Source organism: Cornus florida, unplaced genomic scaffold (genome assembly GCF_030987335.1).
Source record: "Cornus florida cultivar Cherokee Brave unplaced genomic scaffold, ASM3098733v1 CherokeeBrave_3.0.0_Hap2_Chr08, whole genome shotgun sequence".
In the NCBI taxonomy this organism is placed as follows: domain Eukaryota; kingdom Viridiplantae; phylum Streptophyta; class Magnoliopsida; order Cornales; family Cornaceae; genus Cornus; species Cornus florida.
Window position 1 is genome coordinate 79048867 of NW_026775578.1, and position 19373 is coordinate 79068239.

Below are 19373 nucleotides of genomic sequence, written 5' to 3' on the forward strand. Positions count from 1 at the left end.
ACTTCAAACCTCCCTCCTCTTCTCCAAACCGACCAGCAATGATCCGTCTCCAAAGAATGGCCCTCTCACACCCAAATCTCCATATCCATTTCCTAGCAAGGCTTTATTTTTTTTTTTGATAAATAAAAAATTTTATAAAAAAACACTCCAAGGGGGAGCGGAACCCAAGAACAATACAAAAAGCCACTCAATCCTTCAAAGAGGCCAAAAAATCAACAATTTCCTCCAAAGATCTATGATCTCTCCCTAAAACCCAACAAAAAAGAGTGGAAATAATCGAGAATTTAAGCACCGAAATCGACATCGCCTTTCCTTCAAAATATCTCCTATTCCTTTCAAGCCAAATGCACCACCATACACAAAGCGGTGTAGCCCTCCACGCATCCTGACTGTGAGTCCCCACAGGGCAACCTCTCCAAGCCTCAATCAACCCTCTTGTAGATCTAGGCATAGCCCAATAAAGCCCAAATAAGCCAAGCATCAAATCCCAACACTCTCTAGCCACATAGCAATGAATGAGAAGGTGATCCACTGATTCCTCATTACGAAGGCACATAAAACAACGATTGATCACCACTTGGCTTCTCCTTCGCAAATTATCCTGGGTTAGGATCTTACCCATAACCGAAGACCACACAAAGAAAGCCACCTTGAGAGGAGCCTTGGAGCGCCAAACAGACTTCTAAGGAAAACGAACATCAGGATCAAATGAGAGACACTTGAAGAAGGACCTCACCTCAAAACGCCCATGAGAGTTTGCTACCCAAGACCAACAATCCGAATCCTCCTCCACAATCCTTTGGCGATAAAGCAGCTCCAAGAAGCGAATGCCCTCCTCGATCTCCCAATCCTGAAAGTGACGCCTGAAACGAACATCCCAAACCAGTTTCCCATTATCAAGATGATAACAGTTGACCACCATGGCCTGCCTATCCGAAGCAATCCTATAGAGCTGAGGAAAAGCGAGAGCGAGAGGAACATCTCCACACCACACATCCTCCCAGAAGCAAATCCTCCTCCCATCTCTAAGACGAAATCGAATGTGTTTAGAGAATTCATCCCAACCCTTCCGAATCACTTTCCAGACCCCTACCCCCCGAGGATCCCGCACTTCCAAGGAACTCCACCCTCCTCTCAATTCCCCAAAACGACACGCCACAACCCTCCTCCAAAGCCAATGTCTCTCCACACCAAATCTCCACAACCATTTCCCAAGAAGGGCCTTATTAAATGGCACCAATCTACGGAGACCCAACCCACCATTCCGAATAGGCCTGCAAACCTGATCCCATCGCACTAAATGGAACTTAAACTCTTCAGCTCTACCTCCCCAAAGAAAATTACGCTGCAACCTCTCAATCCTCTCCGCAACTGAAGAGGAAATTTGAAAAATAGAGATAAAGTAAGTGGGGAGGCAAGAGAGGGTGCTCTTAATCAGAGTGACCCTGCCGCCCTTGGAAAGATACTGCTTCTTCCAACCCGCTAGCCTTCTTTCAAATCTGTCCACCACTGGGTCCCAAATTCCTACACATCTCGAAGGAGCACCCAGAGGCAAACCTAAGTAAGAAATGGGAAATGACCCAGTCCTACAACCAAGAATGTCAGCAAACATCTCAATCTCAGGGACCTCCCCAACCGGCACCAAAACACTCTTGCCCACATTCACCTTAAGGCCGGAGACAACTTGAAACCAAATCAAAACACATCTCAAATATCTAATCTGGGACACATTCGCATCACAAAGAACTAAAGTATCATCAGCAAACATCAAATGAGAGATCTCCAACTGAGAAGCAACATCCCTGCCCACCCGGAAGCAAGGCTTTATTAAACATCTCCAAGCTTCAAATACCCAGACCACACACACACAGAAACTTCCCTTGAATCTTATTAAGTCTGTTGACCACTGTTTTAGGAATTCGAAATAAGGACAAAAAATAAGTAGGAAGGTTAGAGAGGGTACTTTTCATCAACGTGAGTTTTCCCCCTTTCGACAAATACTGCTTCTTCCACCCGGAAAGTATCTTTTGGAAACGATCCACCACTGGATCCCAAATTGCAACTCTCCTCATCAAAGAACCCAAGGGCAGCCCCAAATACAACAGCGGGAAAGACTCAATACCACACCCCAAAATTTCTGCCAGCTCCAGAATATTATCCACCACCCCCACTAGAACAATTACACTCTTGGCGACATTAATTTTCAACCTGGAGACAACTTGGAAGCAGGCCAAAACACACCTCAAGTGCCTCAACTGATCCACACTCGCATCACAAAAAACAATGGTGTCGTCTGCAAATAATAAGTGGGAAGTAACGATCTAATTTGGCGTTTGCCCCACCGAAAAACCATTAATGAATCCCAATAATTCTGCCCTTTGCATAATTCTGCTGAAAGCTTCCATGACTATAATGAAAAGAAAAGGGGATAGGGGGTCCCCCTGTCTTAAACCTCTAGAGCTTGCGAAAAAGCCTGCAGGAGACCCATTCACTAATATAGAGAACCGAGCTGTCGAGATACAATACTGAATCCACCTTCTCCAATTGGTTCCAAACCCCATCCTTTCTAATAAATACAGCAAAAACCCCCAATTAACATGGTCATATGCTTTCTCAATATCCAACTTGCACACTATTCCAGGTACCCCACTCTTGACTCTAGCATCAATACATTCACTAGCAAAAAGAATCGGATCAAGAATTTGTCTCCCTCCAACAAATGCATTTTGGGACTCCGAAATAACCACGTCCATCACTCTCCTTAGCCTCAAAGCCAAGACTTTCGCAATGATTTTATACACCGAACCTACCAAACTAACTGGTCTGAAATCCTTGGCATCAACCGCTCCACCCTTTTTAGGAATAAGGGTGATAAAAGAGGCATCCAAACCCTTCTCAAAACAGCCCTCCTCAAAAAACGCAGCCAAGGCTCTCACCACCTCCCAATTGTTTTGGAAAAATGCTATTGTGAAGTCATCCGGTCCCGGAGACTTATCTCCATCACAACTTTTTAGAGCTTCCAGCACTTCTTCCTCCCCAAAAGGCCTCTCCAACCCCGTCTTATCCTCTTCTGAAATTTTATCAAATTCAATGCCATCCAATTGCGGTCTCCAATTAACTAATTCTGTGAACTGATCCTGAAAATATGTCACAAATCCATTCCTAATTTCCTCTTCAGTTTCAACCATAACTCCATTAAAAATAACCCTACCGATAATAGTCCCTCTGCTATGAGCGTTAGCTAGTCGTTGAAAAAATTTTGTGTTCCGATCCGCTTCCTTAAGCCACAGGGCCCTAGACTTTTGTCTCCACGATATTTCTTCCATAACTACAATCTCTTGAAACTCTGCCCTGCACAACTCTCTTCTATTTTTCTCCGTCACAGAGATCCCCACATCACCCTCTTTTCTGTCCATATCCAAAATATCAGCGAGCAATTGACTTTTCCTCCACTCTAACTTGCCAAACTCTTCCTTATTCCAGACCTTCAGATCCCCTTTTAATCTTTTCAACTTTGTAGCAACTTGAAAGCTTGGAGTACCCCTGACCTCATATGTGCACCACCAATTCATTACCCTATCCTTGAAATCTCCCACTTGCAGCCACATATTCTCAAATCTAAATGGAGTGCGACCTCTCCTAATCCCTCCACAATCAAGCAAAATAGGAACATGATCAGAAATTGCTCTAGCATAGGCTATTTGCGATATACCAAGAAACTTCTCTTCCATCTCAACCGAGATAAGGAATCTGTCCAGCCTCGAAAAAGAGGGATTGTCACATCCGCTCGACCATGTGAATGCACCACCAACCATGGGTAAATCCAATAGACTAAAATCTTCCACAAAATCAGAAAAGTCTGCCATAGCTCCATCCCACCCACCTGAATGAGATCTCTCATACGTATGAAGAACAGCATTGAAATCACCCCCAATACACCACGGCACCTCCCATCTACCCCTAATGCTACCCAATGCTCCCAACTCCCTACGCTCAACATCATTCACTGGACCATATACTCCCGTAAAGCACCACCTCGAACCATCTTCCTCAAACTCGAACAAAAGAGATAATGAGTGTCACCCTTTCCATGCATCAACCTTTGATACCCACCTTCTATCCCAAAACACAGCAATACCCCCAGCAGTTCCCTCCGCATCCACGACCTCCCAATCCACAAATCAACCCCCCCATAAGCTTTTCATGACCTTAGGCTCCGCATTATCTAATTTAGTCTCCTGCAGGCAAACGACTTGCACCCTCCACTTTCTAATCAACGCCTTCACCACCTTCCTCTTCCTCGGGTCATTTAAGCCCCGGACATTCCATGACACAATGTTAAGCTTCATTAACAACCGGCGTTGAGACTTCCAACCCCCTCCTTCCCCCACTCCGCTTCACTCTCCCTCCTCCACGCCTTCCCTCATAATTGACATCTGAGAACAGCCCTTTCAGCGCTCTCACCCCCTTCAATACTGACAGACTCTTCTCCTTCTTCCTCACCCACTCGTCCTCCGCTACTTGAAACAGCTCTATAACATTCTTGTCCTCCCCCTCCCAAGTCAAAGCCAAAGTTTTACTCTCTTCCACTGTACCATTCATGAACCAGTTATCTTTAATACTACCCCTGTCAATAATTCTTTACTCATCTCTGATCACAGCAAGTGGAGAATGAAATCCTATTAAGGCCCCTCCATCCCCATCCCTAATGTCCCATAAAGTTAATGAATTACTCAACCTTCCACCACTGTCATTACTGCCCGCTCCGTCATCATCCATCGCCCCTTCTGTGTTGCAAAAATTGGCATTCTCACTACACCCTCTTATCACTGATCGCAACGAGCCTACAGCTCCTAAATCTCTGGTCTGCACACACCGACAGCCCTCACAAAGTGAGGTTCCCCCAAGTTCAGAAAACACTCTGCATCATCTCGGTCATCCCCTTTTCTTCCACTACGAGCTGCATTCCTCCAATTTCGTTATCTGAAACCACTAACCCACTCCCTTCGCCCTCTACTTCAAGAATCGGCCCAAGCCTCTATGCACCGTTGATAAAACCTCACTCTTCCTCTCACCCACAAATTCCCCCCACCCCAGAAGGAGTAGAAGAAGAATCAGAGACATGGGAGAGATTCAAATTCAAAACATTCAACATACCTTGGCCTTCACCTCCGGATGCAACCCATTTTTGTTTCTGAGATCTCGACCATTTTCTGCCTTTCAGTCCACTTCTTTCTTTCAAATGGCAAGATGATCAGAGAAGGTTGCCTACTCCATCGCCTTTCAACACCTGTTCTTCGCGCCGTACCTTGGAATCGTGATGTGAAGACAAGTCGAAGACTCCCTTAGATGGCATATTGACAGCCTATGTTACCCGGACTCGGGTACGGGTGTCGGACACGGGTGCGTGTCTAGGGGTCGGATTCGTCAATCTATCAATTTACAAGATACGTGGACACGGCTCAAAAGTGTCCAAATATTGGACACGGGTACTTGGACACTTTGAAAAGTTAAAAAAAAATTTGGAATATTTTTTATGTTTGAGACATCAATCATAAAACTAAAAAAATAAATATTTCAATTGTAATTTTTTATAAACATTTTATAATTATTACTACCATTTGTTTGCCTCATTTGATTGGTGGCATGGCCATAGTCATGGATATGCATTCCCGTGTTACTATTTGATGGGAACCTGTAATCAGAAATTTTAAGGGCTCCTTTTGGGCAAGTTTGGGCTTGGGCTAAGATGCCTTTTAATTGTCATCTTAGTCTTGACCTTTGGGCCTGTACAAGTCAAAGCACAATTAACAAGGAAGCCCAACTCAACAATATAAACAATATGTATATCAGTCATAACTTGTAATAAAGGTAAGTAACAGCTGTATACCACACACAACTGTAGGTATTGCTTTCCAGCTGTAAGGCACTGAATTTTTTACTTTTATTAAAAAGCCCATTATTGTCTATATCTTTTCAGATCCAAATAAATAGGTAAATAGGTGGCATCATCCTGGCCATTAAAGGCTGGGTATTAACAATTGCGTGAAACCATGCTCAGGTAGGTACTTGCAAAGTCAGCGCATGCGATTTCACAAACAAGAAGTCGTCTTCAACCTTTAGACCACCGATTCGAATCAGAGCGCCATTGTTGAACCAGGAAGCTTCGTATAGCTGCAGATCTATTAAATAAAACACGAAAAAAATCCCTAATCCTTCACAAGCATCGAGTTACACATCCTTTTGTTTATTTTCGTCATCAGCCGTGTCCGGTTGAAGAACAGAGGGTCGGACACATATCCAATGTCGGTGTCCGTGTCGTGTCGTGTCGACACGAACACTCTGGCCGTCGCCGGCGAGTCCAGGTAACACAGTTGACAACCCTAAAATTACTTCCGTATTGATCAAGGCCCTTCAATTGGTTTCCTACGTGGACCTCGTTAAGCCCAGAGCCACAATTGTCCCCCAATGGGCGAAAGGCATTATTCCCATTCAGTCCATGCAGGTTTGGCCCCCAGACCCTCCTCCTAGAACCCTGGGCCTTAACAAACGGTTTTCCTTTGCGGCCTACTTGAGAGAAACCACCCCCCCTTAATCCAGATAAATGGGCCTTAACAACCTGCCCTTCTTTCCGGCCCACTTGTGAAAACCCATCCCTATAGTCTCTCCCAACTTTGCCCTGGCCCATACGATCAGTAGAAAACAAATGCCCATTAAACATAGGCCCAACTTGAGCCTAGCCTTTCTCTCTCCAATCCACCCCGCTCCTCTCCCCATCCCATGTGCATGTGTCAGAGTAGTCAAACCTTATCCCATCGAAAACACCAACCTGGATATCCTCGGCTTCTCTGGAAAAAGTAGAAGGTGAAGATACGGTTGAAGACTTCATGCGATCTGGTTGATCCGCTCAGTGTTCTCCACGTGTGACGTTCCTCCAGCCCTTTTGCACACTCCTGTCCGGCGCGTGAGTTGCCATTCGTCTTCCTCCCACAAACCTCACACCTCTCTGGAACTCTCTCTCCTTCAACCACTCCTGAATTTCCATGGCCCCCTTCGCTCCTTTATTAAGAATCCTATACCATTCTTCCTCCTCCATCAGAAAAGCTCCGTCGCTTCCCTCTAAACTCTCCGTTGTGGGCACAAGTTCAAGCTGCATCTCTTCCCATACTGAAACTTTATAACAGAAATTGTTGTCATGTATGAATACAAATTTCGGGCAACTAGACCCAACTCTCACTGTGATCTTAACACTTTCTGCGTCTCTTGATTCATCTGCATTAACATCAGAACAAAGAGTAATAAATTTTTATCACTGTTGTTAGAATGTAATTATATATATAGTTGGAGGTATTCTGTAATTCTCTATAATATGTGAGGTGAGGTTAGAATGTAAATAGGTAACTCTTCCTCTAGTATATAAGCCCCTTATGTATTAGGGCTTATTATATTGATAACAGAAGGAAAAAAGGGACTGAGCCCTGGGCCTCCATTGTTTTCTCTCTCTCTCTCTTTAGTTTCTACATGGTATCAGATGATCCGCCATTGTGGGTGTGATTGCTTGGAGAGTTGCAGAGGCTATCGAGTTCCCATCTGCGAATTTGCTTGGCGAGTTAGAGATGCTTCCATCCGTAAAGCTTCATCGGTTCTTTCGCTAGTTTGTCTTCGTCGGCCGAGTTGCAATCACAACCTCTCTTCTCTTCTTTACAACTTGCCGTCCGTGCCTATTTTGTGGTCGGCGGTCAATTTGTAGTCTTCGCCGTCACCCGTCGTGTTGCAGAATTACTCGCTTCTTATGAATCAGTTCGTTGGTCGATGGTTTTCTTTTCTGGCCGAAAGTTGCAGAGCTCGGTTGTGTCCAACTACACTGGATCCCTATACGACCCGGTTACCCAGATTTGGCCCGCATACCCGAATCCAAATTCGGCCCGAATACCCGCCTACAGCTTCGGCCTGAATACCCAAATCCAGATTCGGACCTTTCTTCAGGTTCGATAATTTTTTTTGGTCAGCTTCTCTTCTCTTCTGGGTTCCTGGTTCGGTATGGCCACCAGTGCAGACTTGCTCTCTTCCTCTGCTTCTCTCAATTTTCCCATGACTTTAGTCAAGCTCAATGGCAAGAATTATGTCTTATGGGGCCAAGTCAGTCGCCATTTCCTGAAAGCCAAAGGCTTTGGCACCCATTTAGTTAAGGATAAACCTAAAGATAGTGATGTTGATTTCGCTTCATGGGAACAAAGGGATGCTCAGATTATTTCTTTAATGTTGAATTGTATTAAACCTCATATTAGCTCCAACTTATTGTATTTGGACACTGCCAAGGAGATATGGAACCGTCTGCAATAATTATATTCGGGTACTGGTAATATCACCAGAATTTATGAGGCATGTAGACAATACTTTGATCTTTAGCAGGGTACTCAGAGTCTTAAGGAATACTTCTCACGGCCCATGGGAATTTGTGAAGAAATGAATTTGTATCAGCCCATCACCTTCTCACAAGGTTGTCACCAGAGTATGAACCCGTTCGGGCACAGATTTTGGGTAGTTCTACACTTTCCTCTCTTCCTGATATGTTTTCCAGACTTCAGTGTGCTACTCTATCCAGTGGAGCTTCAGGGGGTACTTCAAGCGATGTTCCTACTCCTCCTACCAGTGAACGTTCTGCTTTGGTTGTCTCCCAGAGTGGCTTTCAATCTTCTCGTGGAGGTGGTGGTCGTTGTACCCGTGGCCGTGGCCGTGGCAAAGGTAGAGACTCGAGAATCTGTACTCACTGTGGTCTTATTAATCACACCATCAATTACTGTTGGGCTCTTCATGGGAAACTGCCACCTTCTACCTTTGCACATCAGGTGACCTCTACTAAAGGGGATTCTTCTTTCTCTACGACACCAACTGCTTCACACTTAGCTATTAAGCCTTCCAAGGTTACGATTCCCCGCGATGAGTATGCTCAGCTTATGTCTCAACAACGGACTTCTACCCCATCTTCCATGCTTTCATATGCCTAATCCGGTAGTGCGCCTGCATGTCTCTTGTCCTCTTGTTCGAATCCCTGGATTCTTGACTCTGGAGCATCTGATCACATGACTGGTAGCTATCATCTCTTATCTGATTTTCATTCTGCTCCTTCATCTCAAAATGTTACTCTTGCCATTGGCTCATCCAATAAAGTTTCGGGTTTAGGAACCACTCATCTCACATCTTCTTTGTCTCTCTCCTCTGTCTTATATGTTCCTCAATTTCCTTTTAATTTGTTGTCTATTAGTAAAATTACTAAATCTCTTCATTGCTCCATTACATTTTATCCCACATGTTGTATTTTTCAGGATCTCACAACGAAAAAGAAGATTGGTACGGGACATGAAGTTGGTGGGTTGTACTACCTTGATTTTGACCCATCTCCCACGGCTCTTCAGTCGTCCCTGTCTTCCTTCCAGTGGCACTGTCGTCTTGGCCACCCATCATTATCCGTTTTGCAGCGTCAAGTCCCCGGTCTTAGTCGTGTTGAGTCATTGTCTTGTGAAGCATGTCAGCTTAGTAAGCATTGTCGTGTGTCCTTCAAACCTAGAGTTCATAATTGTGTTGCAAGTCCTTTTGAATTGGTTCATTCAGATATATGGGGACCAATCAAACATATTTCTATTAATGGCTTTCGTTATTTTGTGACATTTGTGGACAATAATTCTTGTGTGACTTGGTTGTTTTTAATGAAAAATCGTTCTGAGTTATTCTCTATTTTTTCAAATATTTTGGAAAGAAATAAAAACTCAATTTGGGTGTTCCATTAAAGTTTTACGTTCTGACAATGCCAAAGAACATTTCTCGAACCCTTTTACGACTTATTTTCACGCTAAAGGCATCAATCATCAATCATCTTGCACTTATACTCTGAACGTAAAAATCGTCATCTCTTGGAAGTGTGCCGTGCCCTTTTATTCCATATGCATGTTCCCAAACGATTTTGTAGTGATGTTGTTCTTACCACCTGTCATCTTATTAATCGGATGCCCTCGTCGGTGTTACAAGGGAAATCTCCTCATTCTGTCTTATTTCCCGATTCAGTGTCGTTTAATCTTCCTCCTCGGGTCTTTCGATGTGTCTGTTATGTCCATAACCTTGGACCGGTCTTGACAAACTCGACTCTCGTGCCACTAAGTGTGTTTTTCTTGGGTATTCTCGCACTCAGAAGGGTTATCGTTGCTACAGTTCTCATTTTCACCGATATTTCACTAGTGCAAATGTCACTTTTTTTTAGTCTACCCCATATTTTTCTGATTCTAGTCCTCCTCTTGCTATTACTCCTGAGCCACCTTTGCCACCTCTTACCTCTCTATTCCCTACTCCCGATCCTCCATGCTCTGTTGTCCCATTGCAAGTTTATACTCAGCGCCCCCGACCGCCTACTTCGCTCCCTCCATCTTCTTTGGAGTCATTGGATCCGACACCACCTACAATACCTGATGATTTGCCTATTGCTCTCCGTAAGGCTCCCCGGTCATGTGTTACTGCACATCCCATTTCTAACTTTGTCTCTTACAGTAATGTTTCATCCTCTTTCTCATGTTTTTTTATCCAAAGTGTCAATTACTTTTGTTCCCAAGACTTTGTAGGCTGCTCTCTCTAATTCAGATTGGCACCAAGCCATGGTAGATGAAATGGATGCCCTTCACCGTAATCGGACATGGGATCTTGTTTCCTTACCTCCGGGCTCCAAAACGGTTGGTTGTAAATGGGTCTAAATTGTTAAATATCATCATGATGGGTCTATTGAACGGTTGAAGGCTCATCTTGTGGCAAAAGGGTACACTCAAACCTATGGTATTGATTATGATGAGACATTTTCTCCTATTGCTAAGATCTCTTCTATCCGAGTCTTCATCTCCATTGCTGCCAATTGTAACTAGCCGTTGTTTCAATTAGATGTGAAAAATGCCTTCTTACATGGTGACTTAACTGAAGAAGTTTATATGGAGCAACCACCTGGGTTTATTGCTCAGGAGTAGTATCGTCATATTGTTTATCGCCTTAGGGAGCCCTATATGGATTAAAACAATCTCCAAGGGCTTGGTTCAGAAAATTCTTTTGAGGCTGCATTAGCATTTGGCCTTAACAGATGCCAAACAGATCACTCAGTATTTCACTAGCACACCAATGCTGGCTCCATTCTTCCTGTGGTGTATGTGGACGATATTGTGATTACAGGCAATGATTCTGAAGGCATTGTTAAGTTGAAATTGTTTCTGAAAAATCGGTTTCACACTAAGGACTTGGGTAAACTTAGATATTTCTTGGGTATTGAAGTTGCTAAATTCAAGAAAGGTATAAGTTTGCCTTAAAAGAAAATATGTGTTGGACTTATTAGAAGAAACAGGTATGTTGGGTGGTCATCCCATTGATACTCCTATGGATCCAAATACAAAACTCCGGTCTAATGAGGGTGATATATTTGACGAGCCTAGTAGATATCGACATTTAGTTGGGAAATTAATTTATCTCACTATCACCAGACCTGACATTTCATATGCAGTTAGTGAAGTCAATTCATGGGAGCTCCTAGAGTACCGCATTGGAATGTTGTCCTACGAATTATTCGATACCTCAAGCAAGCTCCAGGATTTGGGTTGCTATACAAATCGAATGGTCATCTTAGTGTCGAAGGTTTTACAGACGCTGACTGGGTTGGATCCCCCTCAGATAGGAGGTCTACAACAGGTTTTTGCACATTTGTAGGAGGGAATCTTGTTACATGGAGAAGTAAGAAACAAACGGTGGTAGCTCGGTCTACTACTGAAGTTGAGTACAAGGCAATGGCTCATACCACTAGTGAGTTGACATGGATACAACATTTTCTGGAGGAACTTGGGTTGACAATCAAATCTCCTATTCCATTGTTCTGTGATAACCAAGCAGCCATTCACATTGCATCCAATCCTGTGTTCCATGAGAGGACCAAACATATTGAAGTTGATTCACTTCATTCGAGAGAAGATACTGACTGGGAATATCATTACTCCATTTGTGAAGTCTGAAGACCAACAAGCTGATATGTTTACTAAAGCTCTAGGTCATCATAGATTGAAGATTATTTGTACCAAGCTAGGATTATATGATATATATTCTTTAGCTTGAGGGGGTGTGTTAGAATGTAATTATATATATAGTTGGGGGTATTCTGTAATTCTCTATAATATGTGAGTTAGTATGTAAATAGGTAACTCTTCCTCTTGTATATAAGCCCCATATGTATTAGGGCTTATTATATTGATAACAGAAGGAAAAAAGGGACTGAGCCCTGCGCCTCCTTTGTTTTCTCTCTCTCTCTTTAGTTTCTACAGTTCAGAATGATTTATGATACAGCTTCTAAAAGCAGCTTTCAGCTTTTATTAGCAAGTCTTTATAATAATGACTCAACAAAAAGGGTGATGAATCTCATGGAACTGAATCCACGATAAGTTGTAACAGACCCCGAAGTGAATTAAAAAATAAAATAAAATAAAATAAAGCCAACAGTCGGACAGATCCCAAAAAAGGCCCTTTAGTAATAGAATCAGTACCATAGCCATCTACAATTCCTCATCTCGTTATAATACATATGCACCGTTTGTGTTAGCATACATATAAAATATATGTATATATTATATAATATCATGATAATTGATGAATCAGAGAATATAGGGAAAAGCTTCTTACTCTCTTGCAGCCTCGAGATCAAGCTGGAAAGTGTTTTCCAGAAGCCTCTGCAAGTTTATGGCATAAAAAATTAGGAAAGGGAAAATGAACTGCTTCAATCACCATATCTGAATAGAATAAAGTGTCTAAGTTCTAACTAAAAACTATTATGAAAATATAACTACTTTTATATTGTATCTTACTTGCAATGAGAGGTTATCCATGATTCCTGCTTCACAAAATGGAATAAAAGCTAAGTATGCAAAAAGAAGACCCGCTTCATATCTGCAAACGGGGAAAAAAGTGTAAACATATAGCTTAGAAACTCAATCCTGTAGCACGAATCGTGAGTAGAGACTTTACATGTCATCTGCCATTCCAAATGCTCTTTTCTCCATAGCAGTGTATGCACCAGCAGCAGATGCTCGCCTCCAAAGTCCTTCTGAGAGTGTTCCTGAACCTTCCTCTAGGTATGAATATCTAGAAATCATGCAATTTAATAACCCATCATTTCCTTAAGGACATAAAATTTGACAGATGATAAATTCAGTGAAATGTGAGGAAGGCCATTGCCCAATCTTGGTTGCACCTACCGAGATTTTGTAAGAGCAAACTCGATTATTATGCACAAAGGGACTGCTCTTAGACAGAAACCAACATTCTAACCCTTAGCGACCAAGTTTCTACCATCACACTAAGCAATAATCCACATGCTATTATGCCACTTAATTATTAGAAATAGTGCTTCTGGAAAGTTTATTTAGTGAAAGAAAGAAGTTTTGGGTTTTGGCTTACTCAAACCGAGAGCCAAGAGCTATATTTATATACAAGAATAGGGTACAAAGAAAGGAAACCAAATCAAAGAAAAACACAAAATATGCCAAAATCTACGTGATCCCATGATTATGGGGATCTTATCTACATGATTACGGGGATCTTATCTACGTGATCCCTTAATGGAGGAATCAGTGGAGGAAAATCTTTTAGTAATTGATGTTGTTTCCTATTATTGAAGATTTGGTGTTACTAGAGGAATCAATGGAGAAAATTCCTCCTTGTTTCCTATTTTCTAATTCTTTCCATTCTCATAATTTCTTCTCCTAAATAAAAGAGCTTCCACCATTGTATTGTATATGAATTGAGAGAGTATTATAAAAGTGATGTAGCCCTTCGGGCTCTTTGTGCCGTGGATGTAGGTGTGGAAAGATCTAGGCTAGGAAATTAGTTAGGGAGGATTTTTAAGAATTATCCATAGTTAGTTGACTTTTTTTAATTATATTAGAGAAATTATGATCTGTTTATATCTTTTCCTAAGATAGAATTCGTAATACACTTCTATATATATAGGCCCGTAAACTAACATATATGATACGAAAAGAGAATATCAGAATTTATTCTTTTTCACCTTTGTGTTCATGGTATCAGAGCCGCCCTCACTAGGACGGTAAATTACTCCATTGTTCTGCTGATTATCCAATAAAATCAGCAAACATTCATCTTTAATTCTGGTCGTTTATACCAGAATTATAAAAGACTTATTCTTCTATATCTCTTCGTCGTTTCTTTGGTTAAATTCGCGATGTCTAGAATCTCCACTGAGAAAGTTTCGGTCAATTCTTCAAATGTTTGGAAATCCCAGATCACTTCATCCGGTTCAGGTGACAACCCAATCCTCCAAATTACCACTCATCGGCTGAATGGACAGAATTTTCTACGGTGGTCTCAATACGTAAAGTTGTTCGTCCAAGGGCGGGGGAAGATTGGTTATTTAATTGGTGCAAAGCAGACCCCAAAGGAAGATGATCCAGCGTATGCCGTTTGGGATGCAGAAAATTCAACGATTATGTCATGGCTAGTGAACTCCATGGAATCGGAGATAGGTCAGACATTTATGTATCTCTCCACTGCCAAAGAATTATTGGACGTAGTGAGTGAGACATACTCATACTTAGGCAATTCCGCACAAGTCTATGAAATTAAAACAAGGATCCGAGAAACAAGACAAGGAGATCAGACTGTTACAAAGTATTACAACATATTACAAGGTTTGTGGCAAGAACTTGACCTCTTTTATGATTTTGAATGGAAGTGTGCAGGTGATAGTGCCCAGTTCAAGAAAACAATTGAGAAGGACCGTGTATTTGAATTTTTGGCTGACTCAATGCTGAGTTAGACGAAGTGAGAGGACGTATTCTAGGCAAAGAGCCGCTGCCTACCACTAGAGAAGTCTTCTCAAAAGTTAGGAGGGAAGAAAGCTGCGGGTTGGTGATGACGGGAAAGAAATCCTCTAGCACTCATACTGAAATGGCAGTAGCTGCAGTTAATCCAAAACCAACAAATCATCCACAGCGGAAGATTGAAGAGAAAATCAAGATCAGGTGTGATTTCTGTAACAAACCAAAGTAACAACATTACAAAGATGTAATATACATCCAAATTTGTTGCACCAAAAAAACACCTCGAAAATTATGAATCAAATTTTTAACTTTGAAATGGGCAAATAATTATTTTTTATGTTTCTTTCCTCAAATTAATAGAAAAATTATAATTATATGCAAACAATTGGTTATTATATAAATTAGCATCAAGCATGTGTGGAAGTGGCTAGACACTAAACTTGGAAAGGCATACCCCTGATTATATATGATAAAGCATGAACACTAGAAATATAAATTTACCAAATATCTAATATTGGATAATGGGCAAAGGTGTTGAAAATCATAATGTAGAATACACGTACGCACAGCAAGCTAATTCGAGTTTCAACATGTAAAGTTCTTAAAAAAAATGATGTCCTTGCCACGTAAGTTTTACAGCTTGCATTTCATAATGGTACCATAAGAATATTCTGCTTCAAGCGCAACTTCTATGTTAATTAGAGAAAATGTTCTTGGTTATGATGTAACATGCGGTAAAATAGATTACACTAAAGGCCATACCGTATATCAACAGAAAAGGCAAGATCCCGGAGCCGTGGAACAAGATAAGCAGCCTCTTTCTCAAACATCGTACTATGATAAGTAAAAAGAAATTTGTATAATGTTTAATAGAGTGAAGAAAGCAATTCCAATAGAAACATAAGGAAAACCAAACAGCTTACTTGAGAACAACAGAAGCAGGTCCAAGACTCTGGTGTAATCTGTCATGATCATGCATGTAGGATAGGCCTCGTATGGCACCCTGAAGCAATTTAATGATAAAATATCTTCTGCGCTTTATAGCTAGCTCTTGTTCAAAAGGATTCCAAAATTTCTGCTCTCCTAAGGCACGTTCCTTAGATATTTTTTCACTTGCAACTTTCGCATAGTCTGCGGCACTGTATTTCCCATCATTACGAAAAGCGAGCCACTGTAGAGAAAAACATTTTTATATAGATGGATTGTGTCTACCATTCACCAGAAGAATTGTGGAACACCTTTCAAGTATTAGCTTATACTGAACTTGACACAACAGACCTGCTCTCCAGTTTTTGTCTCAAAACCACCGAGAAGTATTTGGAGATACTGCATAGATTTAGAACTGCTCTGCAAAGAATGTGAATTAAAAAAAAAAAAACCAAAAAAAAAAAAAAAAATCAAAAGGACTCTTTCACCAATATGTACTAACATCTTCTAATAAGGGAAACAAATTTCCACATATTTTGGGAATTTTTGCCAATTCAACTACGCATTAATCTTACTTGAAGAGAAGCATGAGCATTTAGTTCATTAGCAGCCATCATGTCAGCCTCAACACCACCAATTTGTTTTCCAGGATATACCTTCACAACAGACATGACACTTAGTAGAAGATAATGGCACATTTAAAGAACACTATTGCGCAGAAGTTATTGTAAGAGGAAATCATTGTAGGACTTGGAACTAATACACAGCAATGCAAATTTTACTTAAACAAGCATTTTAAAAGGTATATAGTGAATGTCTCAGATTAAATTTTAGTAGCTAAGCTTTTCCTCTATCCAAAAAGAAAAGAAAATGAAATAGGCTATAAATACAGGTTAATAATGTTTTGAAATCACAAATATTGGAAAAAAAAAATTCTGAATCACCGAATTGAATCAAGAAATTATTTCAATGGTAGGAAATGGCAGAAAATTACAAATAAGTTAGTTTCAATAGGAAAAGAGATTAATGTTTTTGCAGCTTGTTCGCAAGAAATAATTTCTACACAGTTGAATGATGAAAATGTGAATGAATGAAGGTACCAACAGGCCAGTGGACTAGCAATATCAACCTCTTACTTCTCAAAGGGAGATCAGGGGTTCAAGTCTCAGAAGAGACGTCTGTGTGTGAGTCCAACTAGGAAAAAAAAAATGTGAATGAAGGTCAATTATTTGGAAGGGCAAGAACACCTTGATATGGCAATATTTTATTCAGCATTGATAATTTCAGAATTTTGATTTTACACCATCAATCATCTTCTCAAAATAAAAAAGAGGTCTGATATACCCCATGAGGTTCATGAACATGATGGAGTACTTAAAAAACCACCCTCAACATACTTGACCCTCTCCAGACTATTTCTTTAGTTTGCATTTCCAAACATTGTGTTACGACAAACACAACAAACCGAGAACAAAACAAGAATCACAACATAAAAGTAAACACGCCACACACATAGAATACAAAGATTTACGCGGTTTGGCTTCAGTTTAAGCCTAAGTCCACGATGAAGATCCAACAACAGATTTCACTATGCAAAAAATATAAGATTACAAGTTTCAGTTCCCAGACCCTAGCTTTCACTCTCAACTCTCATTCTCTTTCCTGCGATTTCCAGTGTCTCTCGTTGTCCCACTTCAAACCCTATGCACACTTATATAGCAGGCTACAAGAAAGTAATAAACAGGGTCCACGACCCATGAGAGAAAAAATGGGTAAAAAAAATTGGTGGGCTTAGGCCCGCAGTTGCGACCTGGGCTAAAACAAAATTCTGGACTCAACATCACACATCTACTTCTCAGAAATTTATTGTGTTTAGTATGCAATTCAGAGAAACCCAACTGCAAAGGAGAAATTTATGTCAAGGAAGAAGAAAAAAATAGAGGGAGAGAGCCATTACTCACACAATACATACACACATAATAAATCTCATAAAAATTAATGTTAAACCACTCGCTCCTCTCAGGTCACTCTACGATTGGCTTTAACCAAAACTTGGCAACACATTGTGTTCTGGAGTGGTAAGCCCCTGTTTTTGCAGTAAAGGGACAACAATTTAACAACAATATGTACCATTTTCAAGTAGTAAACGAGAGAGGCATTAATATATGGATCTAAGTCAAGCAACTTGAATTCTGTTTTGGGTGTGTGTGGGTGGAGTGGGAAGAGAACAAAAAGAGTCATGCACCTTCAAGTATGTTCTTGACGTAGATTGGAATAAATTAGTCACAAAGATCAAGCATATGACACTTGTAATTAAGTCACAATAAAAAACACCTTAAAAATAACTGAAGTCCCTCTAAGTGGACCCTGAGCTATTCTTCCTTCATAAAGCCTGCAAATGAGCTGCCACGGATAGTATCAGTAGCACGAAGATTTAATGGAGTGATGATAATTAAAGGGTACTTATATATATATATATATCTGTGTGTGTATAACATGAGAAAGACTTAATTGCCGGATGCCATCCACCAATTATTTCTTGTCATATAAGTAAAAATGCATTTACTCCAATGGGTACTATCTACATGTCCGTCTTAATCAGTATCTGTAATCAATCCATGTTCTAGGAGCATTAAAGTATATTTCCACATTACAAAGCCTATAGATGGTCCTATTCTCTTATTCAATTATCCATAAAGTGCACCTGATCTTCACAGTGCCTTCTCCTACATCTTGAACTCTCAAACGCCCAAAATCTTCTGATGGGTTCCCAATGTCCAGCCCAGACTGGAACCCCGAGTAACTGAAAAACAAATTTCCATTATCGGATTTGAAAAATACATATATGAACTTCAAACAATGAATCCAAACAAAAGCAAGAGATAGTTCATACCTAGTGATGTTCATGAAACCATAGCTGCCGATGAGCCTCCCGACTTCGAAAGAATCGGGATTGGTGATCATACTCGCTTTACAGCGTCGAAACGTTCGAGTTCTGTTGTGTGAATCGATCAAATTGAAGCGTTTGATGGGTTTGCAACGAAATGAAAAACAGGAGGAAGATAGAGACTGCGCAAGAGGGGTAGAAAAGTAATCAGGTGTTGTGAGTAGCATTCTGCCTCTCTTTCTCGTTCTGTTCTGGTTGATAGAATGGCGCCCAATGGAACGCAAAAAAGGATAGGGCTGGTTGTTTTTATCAGGTTGTAATGCCACGTCAGATAGAGGAGGGGCATGATTAGAAGTTCAGATTTTTGAAGGTAAATTTTCATACCCTACGAAGGGTAGAGAATTTCTTAACAATTTTGATTTAATTTTTTTTTTAGTATATATATACACGTTTAAATCAGTACTTTAATGGCATAAAAATATTATTGTAAAAGTGATTCTGATTCATACATAATTTATTATTATAAAAATAAATAAATAAATAAACGAATATACACACATATATGTATTACTAATAGCATAGATAAGAATGTATAAATATATATATTTGAGATGATATTAATTGAAAAAAAATATTCATAACAAAAAATTCAATATTTAATTTTAAATTTTATTAAAACTGTATTACTTTTAGGATTAAGTACAAAAAACCCC

At 40.6% G+C, this 19373-nt stretch overlaps 1 protein-coding gene across 2 annotated transcripts in view; it reads right to left on the minus strand.

Annotated features, from left to right (window-relative positions):
* LOC132268174 (uncharacterized) overlaps positions 1 to 18948 on the minus strand; it is a 45305-nt gene extending 26357 nt beyond the window's left edge. For both annotated transcript variants that reach the window (XM_059768953.1, XM_059768952.1), the window contains exons 1-10: positions 18667 to 18948; positions 18478 to 18576; positions 18108 to 18165; positions 16349 to 16429; positions 16125 to 16193; positions 15770 to 16017; positions 15609 to 15680; positions 13033 to 13149; positions 12873 to 12954; positions 12691 to 12737 (exon numbers count right to left, since the gene is read on the minus strand). In XM_059768953.1, coding sequence (XP_059624936.1) covers positions 12691 to 12737; positions 12873 to 12954; positions 13033 to 13149; positions 15609 to 15680; positions 15770 to 16017; positions 16125 to 16193; positions 16349 to 16429; positions 18108 to 18165; positions 18478 to 18576; positions 18667 to 18887 — 1094 coding nt within the window. In that variant the 5' untranslated portion in view covers positions 18888 to 18948. The remainder of the gene's footprint in view (positions 1 to 12690; positions 12738 to 12872; positions 12955 to 13032; positions 13150 to 15608; positions 15681 to 15769; positions 16018 to 16124; positions 16194 to 16348; positions 16430 to 18107; positions 18166 to 18477; positions 18577 to 18666) is intronic.
* Positions 18949 to 19373: the final 425 nt, after the last annotated feature.